The 25,876-nt window shown below is 35.4% G+C and overlaps 2 protein-coding genes across 2 annotated transcripts in view; both read left to right on the top strand.

Moving 5' to 3' along the window:
• The window catches only part of LOC142342314 (uncharacterized), a 37,037-nt gene extending 18,927 nt beyond the window's left edge, over window positions 1-18,110 (top strand). The window contains exons 4-5 of the mRNA XM_075393606.1: window positions 7,910-8,155; window positions 17,820-18,110. Coding sequence (XP_075249721.1) covers window positions 7,910-8,120 — 211 coding nt within the window. The 3' untranslated portion in view covers window positions 8,121-8,155; window positions 17,820-18,110. The remainder of the gene's footprint in view (window positions 1-7,909; window positions 8,156-17,819) is intronic.
• Window positions 1-25,876, top strand: part of LOC142342913 (uncharacterized) — a 486,697-nt gene that overhangs the window by 214,567 nt on the left and 246,254 nt on the right. The window lies entirely within an intron of this gene.

The raw sequence follows: 25,876 nt of genomic DNA, 5'->3' as shown, positions 1-25,876 counted from the left end.
CAGTTCCTTATACCCGTTGTTAATTGATTACATCTTCATATTAACTTTTCATCGCCTTGTCATCACTTCGCAAACTCTTGAAGTTGTTCCAGGTACACATCTGGGCATCGCATTGCCTTCCTTTGCTGGAAGTTGAAATAGAATGCTGAATGTTTCTGACTTGCTTGTTGGAACACAAGTCTCAAAATTAGTCCCTGCACCTGTTTGAAATCGTTCGCCACATATTGTGCTTTCTGCTCCTCCATTTAACCACTGGGTCCCAGTTTTACTGTGTAAATCAATTTTCCCGGAATGAAATCCCTGTCTGGATGGTCGCTCTAAATTTGAAGTCGAGATTTTTGATTGACCTCGTCCCTCATTGACCGAAACATTTGATTACACTCATTACTTTATTGGCTTCATAGACTGATCTGGTTTCCACATAGTCCGCCTCCGTCACAGCAAGATGAGTTCTGATTGCTTCAATGAAATTGTGGAACTTTGCTTTTTTCCCACCTATAGGCTAAGCCCCTGCACTTCTGTACACAATTACTGAAGCCAACCGTCTCTGCGGGTGAGAAGTCATCTGTTTGGAAATAATCATGAGCTCCGTCTACTGATGGCAAAGGATTCTTCTTCCGGTGCTACCTGTTCAACGCCTTAGCTCTCTCAATGTTATTTGTTGGTACCTACGCTTTCTGTCTGGTACTAGTCCTCATCGCTTTTCTGCAGTCCGCTTGATGATCATCAAGAGTGAAGTTCCTTTGAACTGTCGTGTCTGAGCTTCTTCGACGTCCCCATACTGAGAACGTTAGGGTTTCTGAGCACTGAGTGAGTGCTCATGCAGTCCAGGAATTAATCAATGTTTCATTGCCTGTCCACTTGCATGCCTGCCGTTTTCTATTGGGTAAGAGCCGACTTGTATCTGTCGAGTGTAGTCAATGCTGGAACGATTGCCACTGACTCACGTTTTTCCCCATTCCTTGGGGTCTTTTACTGCCCTCATGAGGTTTCGTTTCACTGCACGTGCTGATCTGTTCTGTCTTCGTCTTCATATAGTCCTTTGCAAAGTGTTCAGCGGTCCCACAAACATGGCGGTTTCTTTTTGAATCTTCATTGCGTTCACACTCACTGATAGTTCCTCTGAACCACTTGGTCCCTATGTCTCTGCTAAGCTGTAATGAAAGATCTGTAGCCTTTTCCTCGAAATTTTGAAGTTTGTGTGGAGTTGAAGTGTTCTTTTATGACGGAGCTTTCATGCCTCATTGGCAGACCAGACCATTGATGACCAAAGCACTGAAGTTGGCCTCTTAGTCTGCTTCTGTTTATTGTAGCCTAGTGAGGAGCTCCTGTCCTCTGATGCAGAAGCTGTCCAAATCCTCAATCCTTTAGTAGTAAAGTGACGACTGTCGTGGTCTCCACACTCTGCAATCTCTTGCAAAAGCTCCCAGCCTTTGGTCCGTCTCAGGTGCCGTATTCTGTCACAGTCATGTCTCATTCGCTTGAGGGTTTTTGCTTCTAAAATTGGTGTCAGATGGCAGTACACATTGTGTCTCTTATCCATGATTTCTAGAACTGCCTTCTCATATGCATCTTTTTACTTTATAGGCCTTCTTATCTTCATTGTTTGCTCCATTGGGCAATCGCTCGTTTTCATCTTGTTGTTCCTCTGTCCCAGTAAAGAATCCTCTGTCATAGCCCCTTCGTCTGCATCATCGCGCAAACTACAAACCTCGTGCTCCACATTGTGAAGTCATGTGTAGGTCAACATTTTCACTATCTGTTGGTCCCTTGTTATTTGACCGAGCAAAACATTTTTGAAAAGAAAGTAACTCAGCCGAAGCTTTTGGCTGTCGAAAAAAATAATTGGCTGGTTTCATTTATTTTTGTGACCTAGATAACTGCGAGGGACCCAACCTGTTGGTTTATTTAGTTTATAAACTTTCGCAGGCGAAATAGAAGTTTTGTTTCAGCTTAGTTTGAAAAATGAACTAAAGAATGTGCGAATATCGTGCTCCACATTGTGAAGTCATGTGTAGGTCAACATATTCACTATCTGTTGGTCCCTTGTTATTTGACCGAGCAAAACATTTTTGAAAAGAAAGTAACTCAGCCGAAGCTTTTGGCTGTCGAAAAAAATAATTGGCTGGTTTCATTTATTTTTGTGACCTAGATAACTGCGAGGGACCCAACCTGTTGGTTTATTTAGTTTATAAACTTTCGCAGGCGAAATAGAAGTTTTGTTTCAGCTTAGTTTGAAAAATGAACTAAAGAATGTGCGAATATCAAAATTATGTTTTAAGTAGAATTTTGAAGTAAGCCGGAGAGATCTTATTAATAGATCAAGATAGTGATTTGGATTTGTGTGACGAAAAGAGCTCAGTCTTTGCTGTATTTGTACCCAATATCAATGAGAAGAATCTGGAATATAATCTAATCATAGCTTAATGCTTTATAATGGGAGTGCTAAGTGTGACCAAATATGGTTGTTTTATTAAAAATTTGTGCAAGTAGCTCTTTCCGGAGTTATCCGGACCATATAACATTAAATTGGGAGAGGGAAAGATCAACATCCGATAATATATAGCTTTCAATAATTATTTTAATCAGAGTGCGTGAACAAGATTTTGCTTGATCTTCTCAGCTAAACTTAGCTTGGTTCATGTCAACAACCTTGTTGTTTTGAATCAACTGCGTCTGAAGTTTTCTTAGTAAGTGAAACTTTAAAATATCTTCAAGTTTAAGTTAAGTTGTGAGCTCGTTTTCTAAACGAGGTGATTTTTTGAGCTAATGGGTATTTTTTTAAAGATGACCTGGATATTCTGCATAATTAGTTCTGACGATTTTGTTTCGTTTTTTGTTGGTTTAATAGAATGTTTAAAATTTTAAGTTTTGTAAAATGTTTTTTGTGATTGATTGAGATTTTTGATAATATGTCGACTGTACCATTTTTAACATGAAAATTGTTCGTCTAATTTTTTTTGTTATTTTTCTCTTTGCCACGTTGTGCAGTCTATCTTTTCCGTTAAAATAGGTTCTCTTAGGTCTTGTTTCTTTTTTAGATGCGTTAGCTTCTCGTTGGTGATCTTGAAGTTTCAAAATGACCTTTTCATGAATCAGGAATTGTGAAATTGTTTGCTTTTTCGAGCAATTTATTACTATTGTTTTTATATTTTGTTTTATATATTTATTTTATATTGTTTTTATATTTTTTCTTTAATAGCCGCACAGCGATAGCTGGGGCTATTATTGGCCTTCTCTTGGTTTTTTTTACAATTCAAAGAATTTGAATTGTATTGGGGCGCTGTCATTTTTTAAAGATCTGTTCACACATTTTCATGATTTTTGAAGTCAAATTGGAGTCGTGATTTTGGTCACGCCGAAACAGGAAATGGAGCGAAAAAGCGGGTGGTTTTGCGGCATGAAAATTATCCCTAATTTTAAAGTACAGTGGGAAAACAGTGTTTGAACAAAAATTCGCTCTCTCGCTAGTGGTTTTTTGTTCACATGCGGCAATTTCACTTTGGTTTTTATTGTTTTCTCGATTTTTGATCGGATTTTTTTCTATATGGTTTTCCGAATTCACTCGTAGTCCGTTCTAGGTCTAGTTTTTTTGTTTAGTCAATCAAAATTCTTTGAATTGTACGTCAGGATTGTCCTGCTATATTTTTAAACTTCTGTTCACACATTTTCATGATTTTTGAAGTCAAATTGGAGTCGTGATTTTGGTCACGCCGAAACAGGAAATGGAACGAAAAAGCGGGTGGTTTTGCGGCATGAAAAGTATCCCTAATTTTAAAATACAGTGGGAAAACAGTGTTTGAACAAAAATGCGCTCTCTCGCTAGTGGTTTTTTGTTCACATGCGGCAATTTCACTTCGGTTTTTATTGTTTTCTCGATTTCTTGGATCGGATTTTTTTCTAAATGGTTTTCCGAATTCACTCATAGTCCGTTCTAGGTCTAGTTTTTTGTTTAGTCAATGAAAATTCTTTGAATTGTACGTCAGGACTTGTCCTGCTATGTTTTTTATTTCGTCGTCGCGATTTTTGACGTCACAACCATATGACGCCACAACCACTTCAAATCTGCTTTTTGTTCATTCATTCATGCAATTTCAACTGAATTGCGTGCGTGACGTCATTTTTCGATCTTAGTGAAGCGAGTTTTTTGTTCATTCGCGTGATTAAAGTTTGGTCACATTTGACTTACCTCACTCAAATAAAAAGAACATTGTTAATTTCCTCTGGTACACATTAGAATAAAAAACAAATGGTAGAGAAGGCAATGTAAGATTAAGAATATCACATTATGTAAACTTATAAAATCATTAAATTACGCAACTAAAATGTGACGTTACATTAGTAACAAAAATGGCCAAAAATGTGATTATAAAATGTTCTTACAATTTTATATGTACATTATGAAGACTAAAAAAAAATAAAATCTAATGCTCTCAATGTCATCTTTCATATCAGTTACTTTTGAGTTCATCAAAATTTCTTTCCAAAAAATATTCTTTCAGTTCTTTCATTAAGGAAGCTTTCGATGTTGTTTTCAGTCTCATATTAGAAGGCAGACTATTATAAATTGGAATGGCTTGTGCAATAAAAGAATCAGTTAAAAACTTATTGTTATTTCTTATATCGAACGTTATTTTTTGACTTGTCATGGTGTTTTACTCTCATGGTAGAGAGAGGTTCAATTTTATATGCTGGAAGGTCGTTGCTGAGTAGGCGAAAAAAATTTTTTTGCAATGATATTTCAAGAGAAAAGAGACTGGTAATATTTTGTTGCGAAGTTTGAGATCTTTGGACCGTTCGTATTTTCTCCTGTAAAAATGGTTTTTTATTCCCCAATTCAATTGTTTTTCCAAAGTTGTGAGTAATGACTTTTGCAACCCTATCAAAATTAAAGCGGAATAATGTAGATGACTTATTACTATTGCTTTAAGCAATAAGATTTTCGTTTTCTCTGGTAAACTTTTACTATAATTGAATGGGTCTTTGGTATTTCCGTTTTTGAAGAGTGGATTTACACAAGCTTTTTTAAGATCTTGTGGAAATTTTTCTTCTGTAATGAACTGATTAATTAGATAACATAGTGGTTCTGCTAGCGCTGCTTTAGCATCTTCTATTGCCCAAGCTGGTATTTTTGAAGGACCGAGTGGTTTACTTGTTTTCAATGAATCTATGAGCACATTGGTTTCCTTGGCTTTTATATATCGGAATGTGAAACTTTCTCGGAGCAGTTTTAGGGGGAATGTTGTTTGTTTGTTGTAAGCCAATGAACTCTCCTAGAGTAGAAAATCTGTAATTTAGAAGATTTGCAATTTCCATAGGCTTGTTATCTTATTACCAAAACTGTTTAATAAAGAGTGAATTCTTGTGTGAGTCTTTTCTTTATTACGAAGATCTTGAATAAATTTCCATCTGGTTTTTTACTGTTTAACTCCATGACAATCTTGAGAGAAATTGTTTTTCTTTTTGACGAATTAAATCGTTTTTAGTTTTGTCATCGCTAATTCTTGAAAACTGTTTTTTTTGTTTTCTCACATAGCCATTTTTCTTGAAGCAAAAACTTTGGTTTGTCTTTTCTAATATAACAGGTTTTAATTGGAGCATATATTGCTAATTCTCTTTCAATAGTTCTTTGAAATTCTAATAACAACATATCTCCCGTTACTGCACCGTAAAAGTGATTTCCTCACTTTGAAATTGAATTTTATTTACTTTAATTCAAAGAGATAAGGTCAAATGGGTATGTGTCACTCTAAATGAAGGTTATTTGAGAGCAGCTAATAGAGGCAGCAAAAACTTAAACAAATTTTTTATCAAAATATAACATATCAGCCTTCAATGAAAAGACTAGTTTTTTTGGTCTGTCTTTTTTTACTGTTTTTTTCAGACTGCAGATCTACGAAGCTATTGCGGCTATTTTCTGGAAATCTGCCAGCTATGTTATTTTGTTTTTAAATATTGTTTCCTATATTTTTCATACATTGTTTAGATTGTTTTTAGCCTTTATTTTTTGCTTTTCAAAGAAAGGAGAGAATAAAAATATTAAGATTTTTTTAGCGTACTAATTTTTTGAGAAATAATAATTTGTTTGACACTTGAACTTTTTTTGTTAATGAAAGCTCATGTCTTCTTTTTCCTTTTATTCCTTTGAAAAAAATGGCTGGCTAATAGGTTGGAACACTTACTGTGCGAAGCCCAGCTGGTGTCACTACCATTTGCTATCCTTTCTCAGTGTTACCAGATTTAGATCATAGTTTCTCTGGAGTTAGAGATGCCTGTCCAATTTAATCACTGGTTTTGAAGAATATTTGACATCTGAAATAGGATCTTGCAAATATTTTTCTTGGCCGTGACAATTTATCTGTCTGCGCACAGTAATAAATTGAAAATCTTAGATTGAAATCATGTAATACAGTTGTAAAGGCTATGCAAATGGACTAATTAATTGCTCTCGAACGAATTTTAGGCAACTATTATAAACGTTTTGGTCTTTTTACGATAGGAAGAGGAGTATTGGTTTTCCAATTTTTAGCTGAAGCAACTTTCATAATGACTTGAATATTGACTTCTTTCTTATCGAACATCTACCTCTGTCTTTTAAAGTTAACTTCTGGTTTTGGGCTTTAACAATAGCTTATTTTGTATTGTATAGTGTTAGCAACTGCTGGAGATATTCAAAGTGAAAAGAATTTTGATCCCATCTAAGTCCCTCCTACCTATCTAACCTGCAGAGCAGCCACCTACGCATTAAACCACCTGCCGCCCCTATACCTATACCCGAACCCCCTTCCCCAACCTATTCCTTCCCCGCCCCCACCTACCCCTACCTAACCCCTTACAACTGATCCCATCCAACTCCCTACACCTACCTACCCCACCTGTGCACTTATCTACCTCCTGTCCCCCCCCCCCCCCCCCCCCCCCGAATTACCTCACACTTACCGGCCCTTGTCCCCTAGAAAGCTACCCCCTCAGACTCTCTACCCCTGCCCGCACCTACGCCTACCTAACCCCCACCGCCTGTTTTCAACTATTGATTGCTTTAATTTTATTTCTTTGATATTTCTCATATAGGTTGGGTTAGTTAAGAGTTTTTTTTGCACGACTCTTCAAGTCGTTTCCCTTATTCTACCGGCTATGCTTTTATACAACAATTTTTCTTGACTGCTTTGATTTTTCGAGTGACTTTTACGCCCCTGACTTCTTTGTTTTGCAACTGAACCTAAGTGGTGGCAGTAGACTACTACAAAAAATCTTTTCTGTTTGTGCCCTCCAGCTTACCGGGTGCATATTATTTGCATGCCCCAGACGCACGTGCAATATTTTTACATAATGATTTATATGTAATGACACGTGCTCTGTAACTGGGGAGCGCAAAACGTACTGGGGGGGGGGGGCGCAAAAAAAGTCAAATGAAAAGTTCGCCATAATTGGTGTATTCTTTTTTTTTCATTTTAACTTTAAGCTGTTATAGTGGTATATATTAACCTCTAAGGACGTCGAAGCTATTCCCCGGATCTGAAGCAGGCTGCTATAGATTCGAGCTCCCACTAGTTCTTTTTTTTTATTTTAACCCTAAACTGTTATAGTGGTATATATTAACCTCTAAGGACGTCGAAGTTATTCCCCGGATCTGAAGCAGGCTGCTATAGATTCGAGCTCCCACTAGTTCGAGAGAAATTCATCCGACGTTAGTCGGTAACGTTCGAGAGTTGAAATCCTCATCATCAAATAAAAGTTGTTAAATTTTTGAACATTTTCAAATTGAGGATGAAATGTCCACAATGAAAGTTATGCAAACTTGGAAAATAAATATGCAAAAAAGACGAATCGAGTCTTGACTTCTATTAATAATTGAGAAGATCACGAATAAATTAAACAAGAGAAATCATTCCTGTATATTTTTGTTAAGTTGGCGATACCAGATGCTGTCCAAGTGTCACCTGATCCAAACCTGTCTACATATCATCCAGATGGCAATCAGCTACGTCTTGATGTTGGTGGTAATGACATTCAATGTCTGGTTGTTCCTCGCTATCATTCTGGGATTTGGAGCCGGCTACTTTGTGTGTGGGTGGTGGCATTGTGGACCTGTAGTTGACCCCAACGAGCACTGTCATTGACAGGGAGTTCTAGTCGACATTAGCATATGACCAGGGTTCGATCTTTATTACTGACGTGAAGCAAGGGTCGATTAGTTGCAATATCACCGGAAGAGTCATGGGCTTTAATTTTGGTTTTTTGCTACTAACCAAATATTGCTGATAATTTTGAATGTCAAAAGTAAGTTAGTACCCCCAAGTTTTGCAAAGTAAATTTTCAATTTTTGACGCAATTTTGCTCCGACTTGTAGTAAAATTTCGAAATAATTTTACCCATAAACTAGTGCTCTGGTCATAAACCCGCACTCTCAAGGTCTCTACTCCGCTTATCTTTCAGCCTCCTTCTAACTCGCCCCTTTTATCAGTTCCGTCCTTCCCCATCCCCTTCTCTCAGCTTAAACTAGCGTCCCGGTGTCTCAGCTTGCTACTGACGGAGCCGACCGCTCGCCAGTTGTTAGAGCAAATCGCCCGAAATATAATAATGATCTTTCTTTGGACGAGTAAAACTATCTAGCGCTATCCATATTATAATAGTTTTTTCAAAGCCCATTAATATATTTTAAGGAAGCATTTGTGACTCAGATTAAAGCTTTTTTTTACCTTTTTGAAATAATTTGTTTGTATTATACAAAGATTTCTTTGCAATCAAGCGAAACGATAGTGGTTTGCATTTCATGTCTCTTTGGTCTGTAATTAATAGCCGCGAAGCAATAGAGGCTATTATTGGGTACATCGTGGTTTTTACAATGCAAAGAATTTGAATTGTATTGGGGAGCTGTCTTTTTTACAATTCAAAGAATTTGAATTGTATTGAAGCGCTGTCTTTTTTTTAAAGATCTGTTCACACATTTTCATGATTTTTGAAGTCAAATTGGAGTAGTGATTTTGGTCACGACGCCGAAATAGGAAGTGGAGTGAAAAAGCGAGTGGTTTTGCGGCTTGAATTTTTTGCTCTAATTTTTAAGCAGAGTGAGAAAACTGTGTTCGAACAAAAATTCGCTTTATTATTATTATTATTATTAAATTGACTTGGTACCCGCGATGCGGGAATCACTTTGTTAACTAATTAGAAACAGGACCAATTAACAGGATACTGATAGTATTTAAAGTTCAAAGCCTTTAATTTCAACAGCGAGTTCAGCTGTTTCCGAAATAACACTGTTGGACATGTCCAGTCAAAAGTTGAGATGTCATTTCGCTGAGAGAGAACATTTGCATATTTCACAACTCTCAAGACAAAATACTCTTCGAATTTGACTGATTTCGTCCAATTAGAATTGGTCTTCAAAAATTGTTTTGCTGCAGAACGGTTACTGCGTGGTCCCTTGAAAACTTTCCAATAATCATCAAACTTAAGGGCAGTATCACAGTTGTAAATTTTGTTCAGCATAAGAAGATCATTTCGAACCAAAAGAAAACTGATCGGCAACAAATTGTTGTAAATGAGGCTCTGATTGTAGTCACTATCTGTAAAAAATTTCTTATTCAAAGCCCACTTGAGCGCTCGTCTTTGCATCTTTTCGAGCTTTCTGCAATTTGGCCAATTCGAGAACCATACATTTGACGCGTACAGGAGAATTGATAAAATGTAACTTTTGTATAAACTTACTTTTACTTTCGTATTTGTAGAAAAGGGAACGTTTCTCTTCAAGAAAAAAAGCTTTTGTTGTGCCTTTGACAGCCGCTGATTGATATGACTGTCCCATTTCAAGTTATTAGTAATTACTACACCAAGATCATTCACCGAAGATTTGCATGTAATTTCGGTATCGTCTGCATACAAGTGGACACTACACTGATCTAACTTTTTTACATCAAAACATATAGCTTCAAACTTTGCATTGTTGAATTGCATTCTGTTTTCTTTTGACCATTTAATTGCTTTGTTTAAATCATTTTGTAGTGAAAATAAATTCATTTGACTTCCAATAATTTTTGTGTCATCGGCGAAAAGATATGTGCTGTTCTCCATTAGAGATGGAAGGTCATTAATGTACACAGCAAACATAAAAACCGCAAACACTGAACCCTGTGGACCACCACTCGTAACAGCTAACTCTGACGAATAATCATCTTTAACAAACACGCACTGCGTTCTATTTGACAAATAATCTGCAAAAAACTTGAGAAATTGGTTATCAAATCCAAAATGCGTAAGCTTCAACAAAATTGCATTGTGATTAATTGTATCGAACGCTTTTGCAATATCGAGATAAACGCTTAAAGCAGACTCTTTAGCATTCAAACAACGAAAAATTTTTTCACAATACTGGATCATTTGAGTGATAGTAGAATGCTTGGTCCTGAAACCGTGCTGGCGATTGTCTAAATTTTTCCATAAACGATCCCTAAATTTTCTATACAGTAATTTCTCGAAAATTAGGGAAAGCGCGCACAACATTGACACTGGTCTGTAATTTTCTATGTCAATTCTCGACTCTTTTTTATGCAGGGGTTTAATTATTGCTTTCTTCCAGCTCTTTGGAAATTCTTGCTGAATTATAATTTTGTTAAATATCTCAGTAACAACTGGGACAATGGCAGGTGAAAACGTTTTCAATAAGATTGGCTGCAATTTATCGTAGGACTCAGAACCCGAATGACAACTAAAGATCATTGATTTTACTTCACTGTTAGTGAAATATATATCTTCTAGACAAATTGTGGGGTCTGCTGAAGAGAGTGGCACTGAAAGAGGGCTCGTATCCTCTCTGAAAACAGATGCAAAATGTTGATTGAAAGCATTGGCAATTTTCAACGGTCCAGAAATACTGTTTCCAGCAAACTTCATCTTAGTGGGCAGATCAGGAATACGACGAAAGCTCTTAAGATTTTGAAAAACTTCTGTCAGAGTTAAACCTGCGAAAGAGTTCAGATATACTGTCTTATCTAGTTCAAGTGAATCAGCTAAATTCTTTTCAAGCCTTTCAATTATGTTCTTATCTTTTTGACGTCGTCGAGCTGTATTTAGAACATTTTCTGCGTGAATGGAATGAGACGAAAAGTAGTAAGGAGCTTCCCTTCGCCTTCTCGTTTTCCGAGGAATAAAAGCCATACAGCAAAAGTTGATTTCATCATAAAAATGTTGAAGTGTGTGGTTTATATCTCCAGCTGAGGCATCAAAGTAACTGAATCTTTCAGCAATTTTGGGAAGATTCGCTTTTCGGAAAGAATAAACTGATTTTGATTTCTCAACCTGGCTGCTAGAAAAATTTACTTCAGCGCTAATCATTGGGTGATCGGAAAACGTTGCATGGATATGAGCAAAAGAAATAGTGTCAGGGAAAACCGCAAGAAAGCAATCATTTTTAACGTTTTTGTCCTCTATGAGAGAGCAAAATCCGTATTTCCGAAAAACCTGGCAAAATGTTTTTTCATAGGCATTATTACTGCTCAGGAGACTCCAATCAATTCCAGGAAGGTTTACATCACCTACTATGAGCACATTGATGAGATCTAAATTGTTTTTAAGAACTTTTTCATGAGCCGAACTAATAATTTCGTGTAAGTAAGTATCAAACAATTTTACTTCTAAGCGATAAGGCGATTCATGAGGTGGATTGTAAACATTTATAACAATTATTGCCTGCTCTAAATTGCAAAAGAGAGCCGAAGTTGCAAAGTCAACAGGAGATTTAGCTTGGATTGTTTCACTGTGAACATTAATTTCTGTTTTCATACCAATAACAACTCCTCCATGGCTACCATTACATCGATCAATTCTACTAACTACGCTATAAAAGTTTGAAATGAAGACACATGTGTCATCAACTCTCGAATCAAACCACGTTTCACTCAGACAGATAATATCGGGTTTATGAACTTTGAGATGAATATCAAGGCTAATTCTTCGATTAATATTCAGCAAGGATCTACAGTTTAAGGACGAGATTTTGATGGCTGGTAGTCAGGACGTATGGACGTTTTGATCTGTAGAGGATTGTTTTTTTTTTGTTCACATGCTGCAATTTCACTTTAATTTTTATTGTTTTTTCGATTTTTTGGATCGGATTTTTTTTTCTAAATTGTTTTCCCAATCCATTCATAGTTCATTCTAGGCCTAGTTTTTTCTTTGAACCAAATTTCCATTTCTGGCTAGTGGTTTTTTTGTTCTTATGCGGCATTTTGACATTGATTTTCTGTTTGTCTGTTTTTTATCTAAGTTTTTTTTTAAATATGGTTTTCCCAAATCACTCATAGTCCGTTCAAGGTCTAGTTTTTTTGTTTATTCAATGAAAATTCTTTGAATTGTACGTCAGGACTTGTCCTGCTATATTTTTTAACTTCTGTTCAAACATTTTTATTATTTTTGAAGTCAAATTGAGTAGCGATTTTGGTCACGCCGAAACAGAAAGTGAAGCGAAAAAGCGAGTGGTTTTGCGGCGTGAAATTGTTTTACTCTTATTTTAAAGTAGCTATGGTTTTTAATTCGTCGTCTCCATCGATGATTTGTGCGACCATTGACTTTTTCAATTTCAGTGACTTCTACTGCTTTGCAGTTAAAGTTTGTGTGCATGACGTCATTTGTTCTGCTTTAGGTCAATTGTTCGACTTACATCACTAAAAAGTGACTTCTGAACCCATTTATTGAACTTCAAATTTTCAGAGCAGTTAACTAGTTAAAGATCAATAGTGTGCATCTAAGTAGTGCCAATTGTATAAGCCCGAAAACTTGAGTATTACCGTCGTTTTAAATTCGAATATTAATTTTGAAAGCTGTTTTAGGGCTTTTTTATATAGCGTATATGTCTCATAACAATTACTGTCCCGATCACCCGAAAAGTCTAGTGGTCTATTAAAGAACTGGTGGTCAATCTGTCTATCCTATTTCTAAGTTGTTTCAACTCCATGGAAGGCTACAAGCGTCTATTACGGCTATTTTACGACAATCTACTGGCTATGTTTTTTTACTCAAGCTGCTTAAAAACTAGAAATGCGATTTTCAATTTAATCAACATTTGTCGTTTTATTCAATTTTCTGTTGAATTGGTTTTTAAATAACAGCATAGTTCTGAGGAAATGTCGGAGAAACAATTGTTGTCTGTATGTTCAATTTCAAAGTCTTTTAGCGAAAAGTCTGTTAACTTTTTATGTTCTTCTTCAAAATTGATAAAGACCTTCTGTAAAATATAATTATTTTTTGAGACCACTTATGAGCTATATGTTTTAGTACTGCAAACATAAACACGCAAAATGATACAAAATTTTGCAATTTTTTAAGAGTTTCGAATTTTTTTTCGTAAGTTGAGTATTTGTTCCAGTGGTAAGGGACCCTCCTCAAGGGTTTTACAGTATGCTACTAGAGAGATGTTAGGGGGCAATGGAATGGCTTTCAAATATTTAATATCACAAATTTTTGGAAATTTTTGATGAATTTTGAATTTTCAAATTTTTAATTACCGCCGTCAGCCTCTCAAACGGCTATTTTTAGGCGCTCTCCTTTTTTAATTCGCGTTAGCTTTTGATCACGTTTTGCGTTTTACTTAAGTCACGATTTTCACGTCACTGTTTCAACTGAATGGTTTTTAAATCAATTACGCAAGATAGTGAATACAGTCAATGTCAAAAGATCAAAATCAAAAGAGACGGGATAGACCGATAAAGCCCAGCCATTAAGTCATTGAGTATTATGTTGTCAAAGTTCATTAGAGTGTTTGCTAGCTGACATTGGCATTAAGCTTATTAGCATTAGCTTTCAGTTTAGATACTGAATTAAGTTTAGTTTTAGAATCCAACTGAAACTGCACGCCGAATTAGAATACTTTTTGACACTGAAAAAAAAAGAAAAAATGCGGTCATTTTGTCTCTTCTTTTTTCTTTTTCTGTTCCAATCCCGATGTGCATCAAGCGCGTCAACGGTGGCTATTTTCAGGCAATCTGCCGGCTATGTTTAAAATTTTTTATGCAGTTTGTGTTTATCGATCTTTATGAGCCGGTGAAATTTTTTTAGTCTTGTTTTGAGTTACTGGAAAATCTCTGGTGACAATCAAGTGGTTCTGAATAATTTAATATCACGACTTTTAGGTCTTGCAAATGTAATACTGGACAGATTCCACAGACAAAAAAGTGGTTTTGGACATATCATTATTTATCTTCAGTGGCCATTAATCTTCTTTCAAGACGTTTGTGTGTTTTAATGGGCATATTTAAATAGATTAAATTTAGTCTTCGGAGTAAAAGCTTCGAGCGTTTTAGAGTTGATTATTTTTATTTAAATTGTTTAATTGCTCTCAAACGAAGTTTGTAGCAATTATATTAGTCCTGTCGGTCTTTTTATGGGATTTTTCGCTGGACCGATTTTACCTCTGACCCATTTGACTTTGCGACCTCAAAAACGGGATAAACAGTTAGCGCCCAGTGGGTATTAAGTTCTCTTAGAGCGTTTCAGCTCACTAGTCTCCAAGTAAGCGATTCACAGAAACTGTTTTGGAGACTTATACTATTCTTGGAGGTTGAAGAACCCCCCCCCCCCCCCATTGTTGCCCCCATCACCCCACTGTTGCCTCCCACCAGCCGCCTGGTCCCTTTTTTTCTGCCTTTTATTGACGGCAAATTTTTTTACATGACGTCATTTCTCAATCTCTAGGAAAAAGTTTTTGTTGGTCATTTGCGTGATTAGATTTTGATCTTACATGATTTACCACACTCAAAAGTTTTACTTTTGCTTTTTAAAACTTAGGTTCAATTTGAATTAGTTTTAAATCAAAGGAACTTATATTTGCAAAAAAGATCCCTCATAATGAGGCTTCTGGGGAATTAATTTTAACAAACTTAATTTATCGCTGAATGCTTTTAATTGCTCTCGAACGAAGTTCGTAACAATTATTGTACCCGTGTTGGTCTTTTTTATGGAATTTTGTTTCTTTGCAATTTTTTATTTTCTTCTAGAACCTTTTTTGACTTCTCAAGTGACATTTTTACGCTTTCGTTCTTCTTTTTTGAGTGATCTCTTGTTCTCACTCCGAAGTAAAGCATGTTGCTAAAATGAAGTTGATTTCAGCAAGCAAAAGGAAGTGCTTGATAGCCGAGTGGGCAGTGCTTTTGGCGAGCAATCGGGAGGTCCGTGGTTCGAATCCCGGCATGGTCAACTATTTTTGCACCCATAGAGAAAAATTTATATAGGCTACAGCCCCTGAATTAAATTGCCTCGCCTGTCGTTCGAGAGCAATTCTTCCGACATTAGTCGGTTTATGTTTGAGCGGCGTCGGTAACTTTTTCAACTTATATCTCTATCTGTTTATCAGTTTCTGAGTTCTATTGTCGTTATTAGCGTGGTCAGCTTTATGTTTTTGTAGCGTGAGCAGTTTTATCTGTACTATCCTGCCCGCAAGTCTGATGTGCAGCTATTCCGGTAATCTGGCGGCTATGTTTTGTGTTCGCATCGTCAACATTTGGTCCCTTGAAGGAACGTTTTTCATAAGAAATTGTTGTCAAGTTCTAAAATTAAAGCGTTTTTTAGATAACGTTATTTTTCTGAAATTGTTTTAAGTTTTCATAGTCTGCTTGTTTGTTGAATAACTTTCGTGATGTAGGAATTGTTTATCAATTTTCGACTTTTATCGGTGCTGTTTATAGCGCGGTTTATGCTTTTATATATGTCACATGCGCTACTTTGTGTCAGTTTTGTATTATTCAGATTTAAAACGGAGATTTTATGTTTCCTGTTTCTCATTATTTCATTCCTGTAATTTGTCATTCAGTTACCTTGTTTTTTGCCCCGTAATTTTTTTAATTGTTTTATCGATTACGTTCAATGATTTCAGTTGCGCTGGAGTAGTAAGGGGAGTGAAAAAGCAAATAGGCGTACGACGTGATTTCTTCGATCCGCCTCTAAAGTAGAGTGAAAAATTGGTGTTCGAAGAATTGTTGGTTCTTGAGGGGATTCTTTTTCACGTGCGTAAATTTGACTCCTCTTTCAATAATTCTTCATACTATTAATTTGATGCATATGTGTTCTAATTGCGCCTATTTTTAGTTGCTTGATTTTCCTAGCGGGCTGCTAAAGCTTTTATTGGCTTCGATACTTTATTGTCATAAAATATTAGATAATATTTCATTTTTGCCCTTTTTATTATTTCTTTGTCTTATCACTTGGTATCATTACTCAAAAGTCTCATTGGTTGCTAATGAGGCATAAATGAACCTATTTAATTCTTCGAGCTGATGGCTAGTGGTTTTCATGACTTTCACTTTAATAGTTTTCAAAAATTGCCATATAATTTTTGAGTTTCGTGTACTTTGTGTTGTCTTATCATTTAATGGCATCAAGGAGAGGTTTCATGGGTCGGCAAATGGCTTTAAGTTTTTCGTTTTCAGTGTTCATTTGAACGCTAATGCTTTTTATGACTTATACGTTGTTCAATTTTGTCGTTCTTCTTGCTGTCTGATAGTTATTGGTTTTAAAAGGTATGGCATTTTCCAGATCTTGCGAGTATTGGTTGTTTTTTTTTGTTATCTTAACACTCAGTCTTGTTAATGACACACACGTGTTGTCGGTTGCTAAAGAGACATAAGTAAGTTTAATTTGTTTCTTGAGTTGCTAGCAGCCGTTTTTTGACTTTGACACTATTTTTTTTAAGTTGATTTTTGCGCCTCGCATTTTTTTGGTGATTTTTGTGTTGCCTTATCGCCTAGTCTCAAAAATAACTGTTGTTATCAGTCATCTCATGCAGTATAATTTTAGTCCATTTTTTTCATTTTTGGCTTTAATTATGACCTAAGGTTTCCACTTGGAGACATACCATTTGTTTTCGAAATGTTAAAGGGAATTTGTGTATCTTGCCTTTACTTGAATTTCTTTCATGCTTTTTTCAGCCATTCTAAATGCTAATGGATATTTTATAGTATGTTGTAAAGGGCTTTGGCATGTTGTTTTGTGGTTTTCTTTCTTTGCCGCCACTGGCTTTTTTTTCCAATTGCCGGTTTTCGCCTTCTTTTTGGTTTGTCAGTCATTCATTCGCACAAGATTTTTGTTTTGTTTTCCTTTCTAAGTTTGTCTTGTGTCAATATTTGAATAAAGTACGCTAGATCTTGTACTGGCAAATTTTAATTGCTTTTAGATTTTTGTTCAAAGTTGCGTATATAGGATATTGGGCTTTGTTGACTGTCTATGTTGCTATAGTTATGATGACTGTCAGGTAATTGCATCATTCAATTCTTTGGATTATAATTCGAAACTTCTCTTATTACACAAATCACTATTTACACTTACCTCACTCACTGTTTCAAAGAAACTGATGTAAATTTTTTTATTCATTGAATTACAAACTGACGTGAATAACATCAGGGTCAAAAGAGCTAAGTCAAAAGAAATGAAATAAACCGGTAAAGCCATAGTGCTTTTGGTTATCAAAGTTCATGGGAGCGATTGCTAGCTGGAATTTGTCTTCACATTCTAAGACTTCCGTTTCGAAGCCGAATTAAGTATAGTAGTGTAATCTTACAGAAACTGCACACCACACCAATGTTAAACCCTGTTTGACACTTCGAAAAAAATTCTGTCAACATCTATTTTTTTCTGTTTCAATCCCGATGTGGGTTAAGGGGGTTCACTGTTGGATATTGGCAAAGTACTGTATTATTGCATTGCCTTGTGTGCAGAAATTTAAAATGTCATTTGCATAATGGATTTTACATATTTATACTTACTTTTGTCTGAGATCCTATCGTATCCAATTTTTGACTGAATTGATAGTTTAATTCGATTTTATTTCTTTTCAGGTTTTGTATTCAGAAGCTACAAAAAAATTCCGGTCGCTATGAAGCAATCACTCAACACAGCAACCCTTCACATACCAAAAAGTCATCAAAGAAGTTTTATCACAATCCAACCTGCATAGTCTCCCTTTTTGGTAGTTATCTGAACTACCCAGGATCTGTTTCTTTTCCCCGTGAACAAAATGCGTTTTCATCAGATTGTTCATCAGAAAATAAGTGACATTAACAATCGTTTTAGTCACTTTATGATTACTGGCACTCGCCATCGAATTAAAAGTTTTTAATAGCCGCACAGCGATAGCTGAGGCTATTATTGGCCTTCTCTTGGTTTTTTACAATTCAAAGAATTTGAATTGTATTGGGGCGCTGTCTTTTTTTAAGATCTGTTCACAAATTTTCATGATTTTTGAAGTCAAATTGGAGTAGTGATTTTGGTCACGCCGAAACAGGAAGTGGAGCGAAAAAGCGAGTGGTTTTGCGGCGTAAATTTTTTTCGCTTCAAATTTAAAGTAGAGTGAGAAAATGGTGTTTGAACAAAAATTCGCTTTCTCGCTAGTGGTTTTTTGTTCACATGCGGCAATTTGACTTTGATTTTTACTGTTTTTTCGTTTTTGTTGGATCGGATTTTTTTCTAAATGGTTTTACCAATCCATTCATAGTCAGTTCTAGGTCTAGTTTTCTGTTTAGTCAATGAAAATTCTTTGAATTGTACGTCAGGACTTGTCCTGCTATGTTTTTTTATTTCGTCGTCATGATTTTTGTTACGACCATATGACGTCACAGCCACTTTTTGTTCATTCGTTCATGCAATTTTAACTAAATTGCATGTGTGACGTCATTTTTCGCTCTTAGTGGAGCGAGTTTTTTTGTTCATGCGCGTGATTAAATTTTTGGCCACACTTGACTTCCTCACTCAAAAAAAAGACTTTCTCACTTTGAAATTGACTTTTATTTACTTTAATTCAAAGAGATAAGGTCAAATGGGTGTGTGTCACTCTAAATGAAGGTTATTTGAGATCAGCTAATAGAGGCAGCAATAACTTATACAGATTTTTAATCAAAATATAACAGATCAGCCTTCAATGAAAAGACGAATTTTTTTGGTCTGTCTTTTTTTACTGTTTTTTTAGACTGCCGATCTACGAATCTATTGCGGCTATTTTCTGGCAATCTGCCAGCTATGTTTAAATAATGTGTGCATGAGTATTGAGTAAGCTGAGCATATTCCACATGGGAAAAGAGAAAACAGTTCCACCATCAAATATCCTCTGCCTTGTATACCTAGCTAACTGTAGCCGTGTTATAAATGAAATTCGCCCATGTTAGATTTAATTTTCTGTAAGAAACCTACCTGCTTTGTACTCATGTCTAAGTGTATGAGCTGATGTGCCAAAATGTGCAATGTAAGTGATATTTTTGTGAACGTTAACATCTGATCACTGTCATTTTAATGTTTTGGGCTCTGTGTATTTTATTGAAAGCTGCCTCAACACACTAAGCATCCAAACATCTTAATTGAAATTTGGCTTTTCGGTCATTGGCCACGTAATGAATGGATTTTTTCGGTACCTTATTCAATCTTAATCTTAGTTAAAATCTAAAGAAAAATGTGCAAAATTTTTTTGGACAAAGGCTGGATCCTATCGGGTTTGATAAATTGCGTTCAAATTGATATGTTCCGTTTCCGTTTGATAGAAGCTAGTTTTATCTTGCGACATCTGTTTAGTGGGCTCCGTGTTGAAGTAATTTTACTTGACATTTAACCATGGAACTTTTTTCGATTGTGTTACAATGGCAATTACTTGTGTTGAGATGGGGAATGCTGCTAAATTGAGCTAAGCTGTTTGTCTCTAAATGTTGTTCTCCATGTTAGCTGCCATTACAAGACCAAATAGTTATACAGTTGTAAATAGAATATATATCCAGCTGCCATTTAATTCCAATTCAATTTTTGCACTTACTTTTTATCAGATAGATTTTAAGTTCTGCCAAATGTATAAACGTTGAGTTTGTTGGACTATTAAAAGGAAATCATCGTTTTTAATTTTTAAAAGCATCATTAATTGCTGAAAGCATCGATCTTGATAAGGCCGTTAATTTTCAGTCATAACATTCAATGTTCAGTGAAAATTTTAGATCACCAGAAAAGGCTCCAGATTGTGATAAACAAGGTTTTTTTACTTGTGTACAGGGCGTACATCTTTTACATTGGCGTACAGGAATCATTGAAAATGCAAGAAATTCAATGAAAACGTTTTGTTTGTTTTAATCAAGAAATCGGGACACGCAACTTTTTTTAAAGTCGAATTTTTATATAACCGAAAACTAAGAATTGAGAATTGGTATCTTTAGTCGGGAAACAAGAAATTAATAATCAAGAACTTGTAAGAGTATTCGAAGAGATACTCGATTTTGACATAGATCTATCTACGAATGATTTCTGCGATTAGCTGGAGTGGTGAGTTTGTACGTATTTCTTTCCACCAACTATGTTTTCTCATTATTTGTACGCTTAATATTTTCTCACAGTTCATTTTTCACCCCTCCATTTTTAATATATCTTTTTACTACTACTTCCCTAAATCCGGTAAAATTTCGAACCAATTTTTACCTTGAGTGGAAATGGGGGAAGTGGAGGGATGAATTAATTGGATTTGATGAAGGAAATGATATCAAATTGTAGCAGTGATTTATTTTAATCACGCTGGAGTAGTAAGAGGAGCGAAAAACGAGTAATTTTGAGTCGATTTTTTTCAACCTGCTTCTTAAGTGAAATAGTAAGAAAAAGTGATTCAACAGATTTTTGGATTTTGAAGGAATTTTTTTTGTGGCAATTTGAATGAGTACTAATAATGCGTAGTTGCAGTTGTTTAGACCCCTCAAAGGGCAACATGATTTTTCATGACTTAGAACCTATTTGTCTCCATAATATCAGTGCATTTTGGATTGTTTTTTGCGGTATTTTTTTGTTTCGTCATTTGTTTGCGTCAATGATAGGTCCTAATGGCTCTTTTGGGGAATTTTGTTAATAATAAATGGTCTACTGCTTTGAATTGAAATCTAACGGTTTTCAAAAAAATTTTTTTTGAATGTTCCAGCTTTTATCATTCATTTTTTATTATTCTCTCACTGTCTTATGATGGAGAGCTCTAAGTATCTCTCTTTCGAGTTTGGCCAGTTTAAAGGTTTTTCATAACTAACGGTTTTCACGACTTTGACACGACTTGCTTTTTTTTAAAAAATGTTTTTTTTGCCGCATTTTGTTGTTTGTTCTTTGCCTTTAAGTCTCATTATAGATAGTTCTAATTGGCCCTTCCATTATTTATTTATTTTCATATTTTTTTTATATTTTCATGACATATTTTTCGTGAAATATTTGTTGTTCTAGCACTTAGTGTCACTAATGACAGTCCTCTAGACTCTTTAATGAGTTGTTTTTGAATTTATTGAATTGTGCTCATCCATAGCTGAAATGTCTGACACTTGTTTTGAAAAATATTGATTTTTGAATTTTTCCTGTTTTAGTTTTTCGTTTTGCATTGAAGCATTATTGAGAGGTCTCATTTGGTCTGTTGTAAGACATGATTGAATCCACTCAAGGGTATCAGTTTTTTGCCAATATTTGTTCAGAATTGCATTCCAGTTTTTTCATTGACATCGTAAAAACAATTCTTTCTAAGTCAAATTTTTTCTAACCCATTTATCTTATAATTGCTCTCAAACCAAGTTTGTAGCAAATATATTAGTCCTGTCGGTCTTTTTTATGCGATTTTTTGCTTGACGGATTTTTCGTCTGACGCTTTCGACTTTTCGTCCTCGAAAACGGGATAAGCAGTGAGCGACCAGCGGGCATTAAGTGCTCTTAGAGCTTTTCAGCTCTGTTTCAGCTCAAACTGTTTTAGAAAATTATACTTATTCTGTGAGGGGCGGATCTTAGAGATTGAAGACACCCCCACCTATTGACCCCCCCCCCACTACCCTGAACCCCCACCCCCGTGGCTTCGAACAACCGATCGCTAAAAAGCATCAATTTTATACTAATTTTCACAACTTTTTCAAGCTTACTGAAATTTTTTGTCATTTTTCTGTCAGCCCTAAGTTTCAAATAACCTCCTCTAGGGTTTTGTAATAAGTTAATGCATAGTTTCTAGCGGTAGTGGACAGGTTTCAGGACATCTCCGTTAGTTTTGATAATAAGTTACTGGAAATTTTTTTTGGCCACAGATTAGTTTTCATCTTTATCACAAATTTATGCAGTTTTTTATGCAACTTAATTTTTTTTTCAATTTTTTTTGTCATTTTTTAGGTTTAACAAGCCTCAAGAGCCACGCAACCTCCTCTAGGGTTTGATAATAGGCTGTCGTATAGTTTCTAGAGTTAATAGAAAGGTTATCAGTATTTTAATGACTCTAGCTTCAGCAATTTTTGATAAAAATTATTTTCTCAAATTTTTGGAAAATTATCATGTTCTAAGTTTATGGATCTTTATGAGCCAGTGAAACTATGTAAAGCTTGAAATAGGGATACTAGATAGTTTCTTGAGACAATGAAATGGTTTTAAAGATTTTAATATCTTGAACTATAGCAAGATTCTGTTAAACTTTCCAATGGTTTCCAAATTTTTGAATATTGCTGTCTTTTTCTGAGTTTAACGATCATTACTGGCCAACGAACCTTTTCAAGTCTTGCAGATGGATTACTTAACTCCAGAGACAAAAAACTAGTTTTGAACATTTTCACTGCGAAATCTGGAAGTTTTTAAAATGAGTTATTTATTTGATTTATTTACTAAAAAGGCTAGAAAACTAAAAATTGCAGAGTCGAATCAAGCTAAAGATAGCCTCAATAAACCGTGGCTAGCTACTGACGAAGGCAACAATACAATTTATGTACAACCAGGGGTGAAAGAATTTATATACACAGTAAGAGGAGTTTGATCTTATAAAATTGAGTTTGAGAAGTTCTTGTTAAGACTTAAAGTTCTATAAAACTGTAGTAGAAGACTTCCTCTGCCTTAAATGCACTCAGCCATTTCAAGTACCATGGAGGACTTCTGCTGGCTGAACTTGACGTATACAAACGCTAGTGGATCGTTTTCTTGGCTAGCCTCGTGGAAATTGTTTAATATGAGTGTGATAGTTGCTTCAGGTAAGTATGATAAAAAAAATGAAAAAAAGCAGTGTGGCTAGCTACTGACGAAGGCAACGGCTTGCCGGCCGTTTGAAAGCATTTCGCCTGACGTTAGTCGGTCATGTTTCTATCTGTATTTGACGGCACGCCGTGTACGTTTTTTGGATGTTGCTCAAAAGGACGAGTTAGCAACGTTACAAATTGGGATAGTTCATTTTAATAGGAAGTTTTAATTTGAGTTTAACGTAAAACAGTCACAAAAGAGGATAAACAAAATTTTACATGGTTGATTAAATTGAATGCTATGAAATGAGTTTCGTAGCATATTTAATTCCACTCTTAATGACGCTTTTTTGTCAGATCCTTCTCTTTTTGATACGGAATCAAAATTTCAGTAAAAGAATTCAAGAACTGGAGAGGGCCAGGGGCGGTCAGCTTCCTCTTGCGGTCAGGTGTAGTTTTTTAGAACTTTTTCGTTTGGCGTCTCTGAAGTGAACGAGAAATTTTAATTAAAAGTTGGTGTGAAGAGGAGTTCTGGAAGTTTGAATTTTTCCTGCTTTTCAGTTTTTTATCAGTCACATTAATCTGTGACCTGCAATTGAGGATTGCTTCTCTACAGCATTCCCAGCCAGACGTTTGAAAGCAGTTCCACAACTTCAGTCGGTAAGACGTTTCGCGAGAGATTTGTTCAGCTTTGTGCTACTAAGGAAGTACTCAACAATATCGGTCGGCTTTCAAGGTATTCCTTGCAATTGAGCATTAGCTGAACCCTCATAAAGCAAATTTGAAATAGGACGAGAGGCCACGAATAGTTAATAGGGATGAGAATTCAACAGAAGCAAGACTAATTTGAAGCAATTAATACTAAATTGAGAAGGCTCTCATGTTCATTGCCAGTTACTATTGCACTCCTAATAATTTGCTAACAAAAAATTTTCTGCGACTCTAATTTTACCGCTTTGTACAAATTGCACGAAATTTTTTTCCCTTCTCTAGTCTGGTTTCTTTCCTCGCTCATTCTGTCCAAAGGGCGTTTTAACTGCAGTTACTCAAAAAAGCATTGTGAAATGGAGTCTATCGAAAACCAAAATAAAAAACGGTATAAACCGATAAAGCCCAGGTTTAGGTGCTTGGTATTTGAACGTTGTTCTAATTAGTCTTTGATAGCAGGACTAAAGTTAATTGGAAAGATCAGAGCTGGTGTATGCCTAAATGCGAAAGCCAATCAAAAATTTGTAAAACAGATATTTTTGTAAAACAGTCAAATTTTTTCTGTTTCAATCACACTCGGGGTCATAGGAATCAATCAGTTGAGGTTATTTCCCGGCAATCTGACGTGTATGTTTCAATATTTGCGCCCTTCTTTTACTTTTCAACTAGGATTGAGCAATTGAAAATACATAGAAAATAATATGCTACTGTCTTCCAATATATAATCAATATAATCAACCTCCATATATAATCAACTGCGCTTCATTTTATCTTGGCTTTCTTTTCCACTTTGACACTATGAACATTGATCAGTTTCGAAGATGAATGCAATTGTTCTTCTAAATAGCGATGTTCATTGAAACATCGGAAATAAACACTTGGAATGCCATATCTGGGAAAGCTAAAAAAAACAAGCCATCAGCTACTAAACAAATTATGTCAATTTATTCGATTGCATTATCCGATTAATTGAGTTCTAATCACAATGAGAAACATTCGCCTCAACTAAGATGTTTACAGTAATTTTCAAAAATTCTTGAATTATCAGCTTATAGAAGAAATCCAAAAATGAAGATTATGCTTGAAAAGATTTTGCTTCATTTCGCAAGTATTTTTCTTGTTAGAGACTTCTACAAACGAGGGCTGTACAGACAGAGAAATTTGAACAGCCTATAACGTTAAATGCCTAAAACCACCAAACAATAACCTTAAAACAATAAAAACTACCAGAAAATTGTAAATCTAAGAGAACGGCATGCAAGATTTGAATTTGGTCTTGGTGGAATGAATACAGAAAGATTGACTCTGAATTAAAATACCTTGCAAACTTGTGACCTCCAGTTAGTAGATTTTACTTTTTCAGTAAATTCAGTTAGATAAATTACTGCAAAAGTTAATGGTTCGCGAAAAGCATGAAACTAACCTCTCACAACATGATTAAATTCTATTGAAATTTGCCGCAGAGAATTTAATGGCGACTAGGAGACTAGGCAATGCACGTTTGCACATAATGTTCAGACCCAGCTCATCCACGTTTTTGACTTCATTGTCTACCAAATGGGGAAGAGATAGAAAACATGCAAAAATTCAAATATTGTTCAAAAAAATTGTATTAAAAATTTGCTTGAACTGAAACCCCTAAACAAATTTATTAATACCTCTCTAGAGGTCCCCTGATACCTAGCATTAGCCACACCAAAAGACAATGCAGACAACAAAATCAAAACGAAGACAACAAGCGCTTATTGAATGCAAGATGACATAAACAACAGAATACGACGTACGTCAACAAAAAACCACAGTCGAGAAAAATCAATTAAATTTTTCCATAACGCCGTTGAAGCAGTTTACACCATTGTCTATTTCGTTTTAAGAAAATAAAACGAATTGTGACTTTTTTGAACAACCGAATATGATGTGACTACTGAATAATGAGATAAAGTAACAAGTAGACGAAAAAGAAAAAAGGCAAAGTTAAAATAATAATTTTTCGAAATCAATTAATTTCCAAGGCATATAAACATTCAAAATTAACTGAAAGCATTGAATATTTTTTGTTTATTTTTCCCAATAATTGCCAATGGATCTTTCACTGCTTAGAATATGTCAAACGTCTACTACAAAAAGAACGAGAGATACAGACAAAATCGGAACTTAAAAAAGTTTTTGCGAAAAACCTGTGTCGAAGCCGTTAAAACAACAAGCAACGCACTTAATAT

Source organism: Convolutriloba macropyga, chromosome 7, assembly GCF_964194025.1.
Source record: "Convolutriloba macropyga chromosome 7, txConMacr16.3, whole genome shotgun sequence".
Taxonomy (NCBI): Eukaryota; Metazoa; Xenacoelomorpha; order Acoela; family Convolutidae; genus Convolutriloba; species Convolutriloba macropyga.
This window is presented reverse-complemented; position numbering and strand designations above follow the sequence as displayed.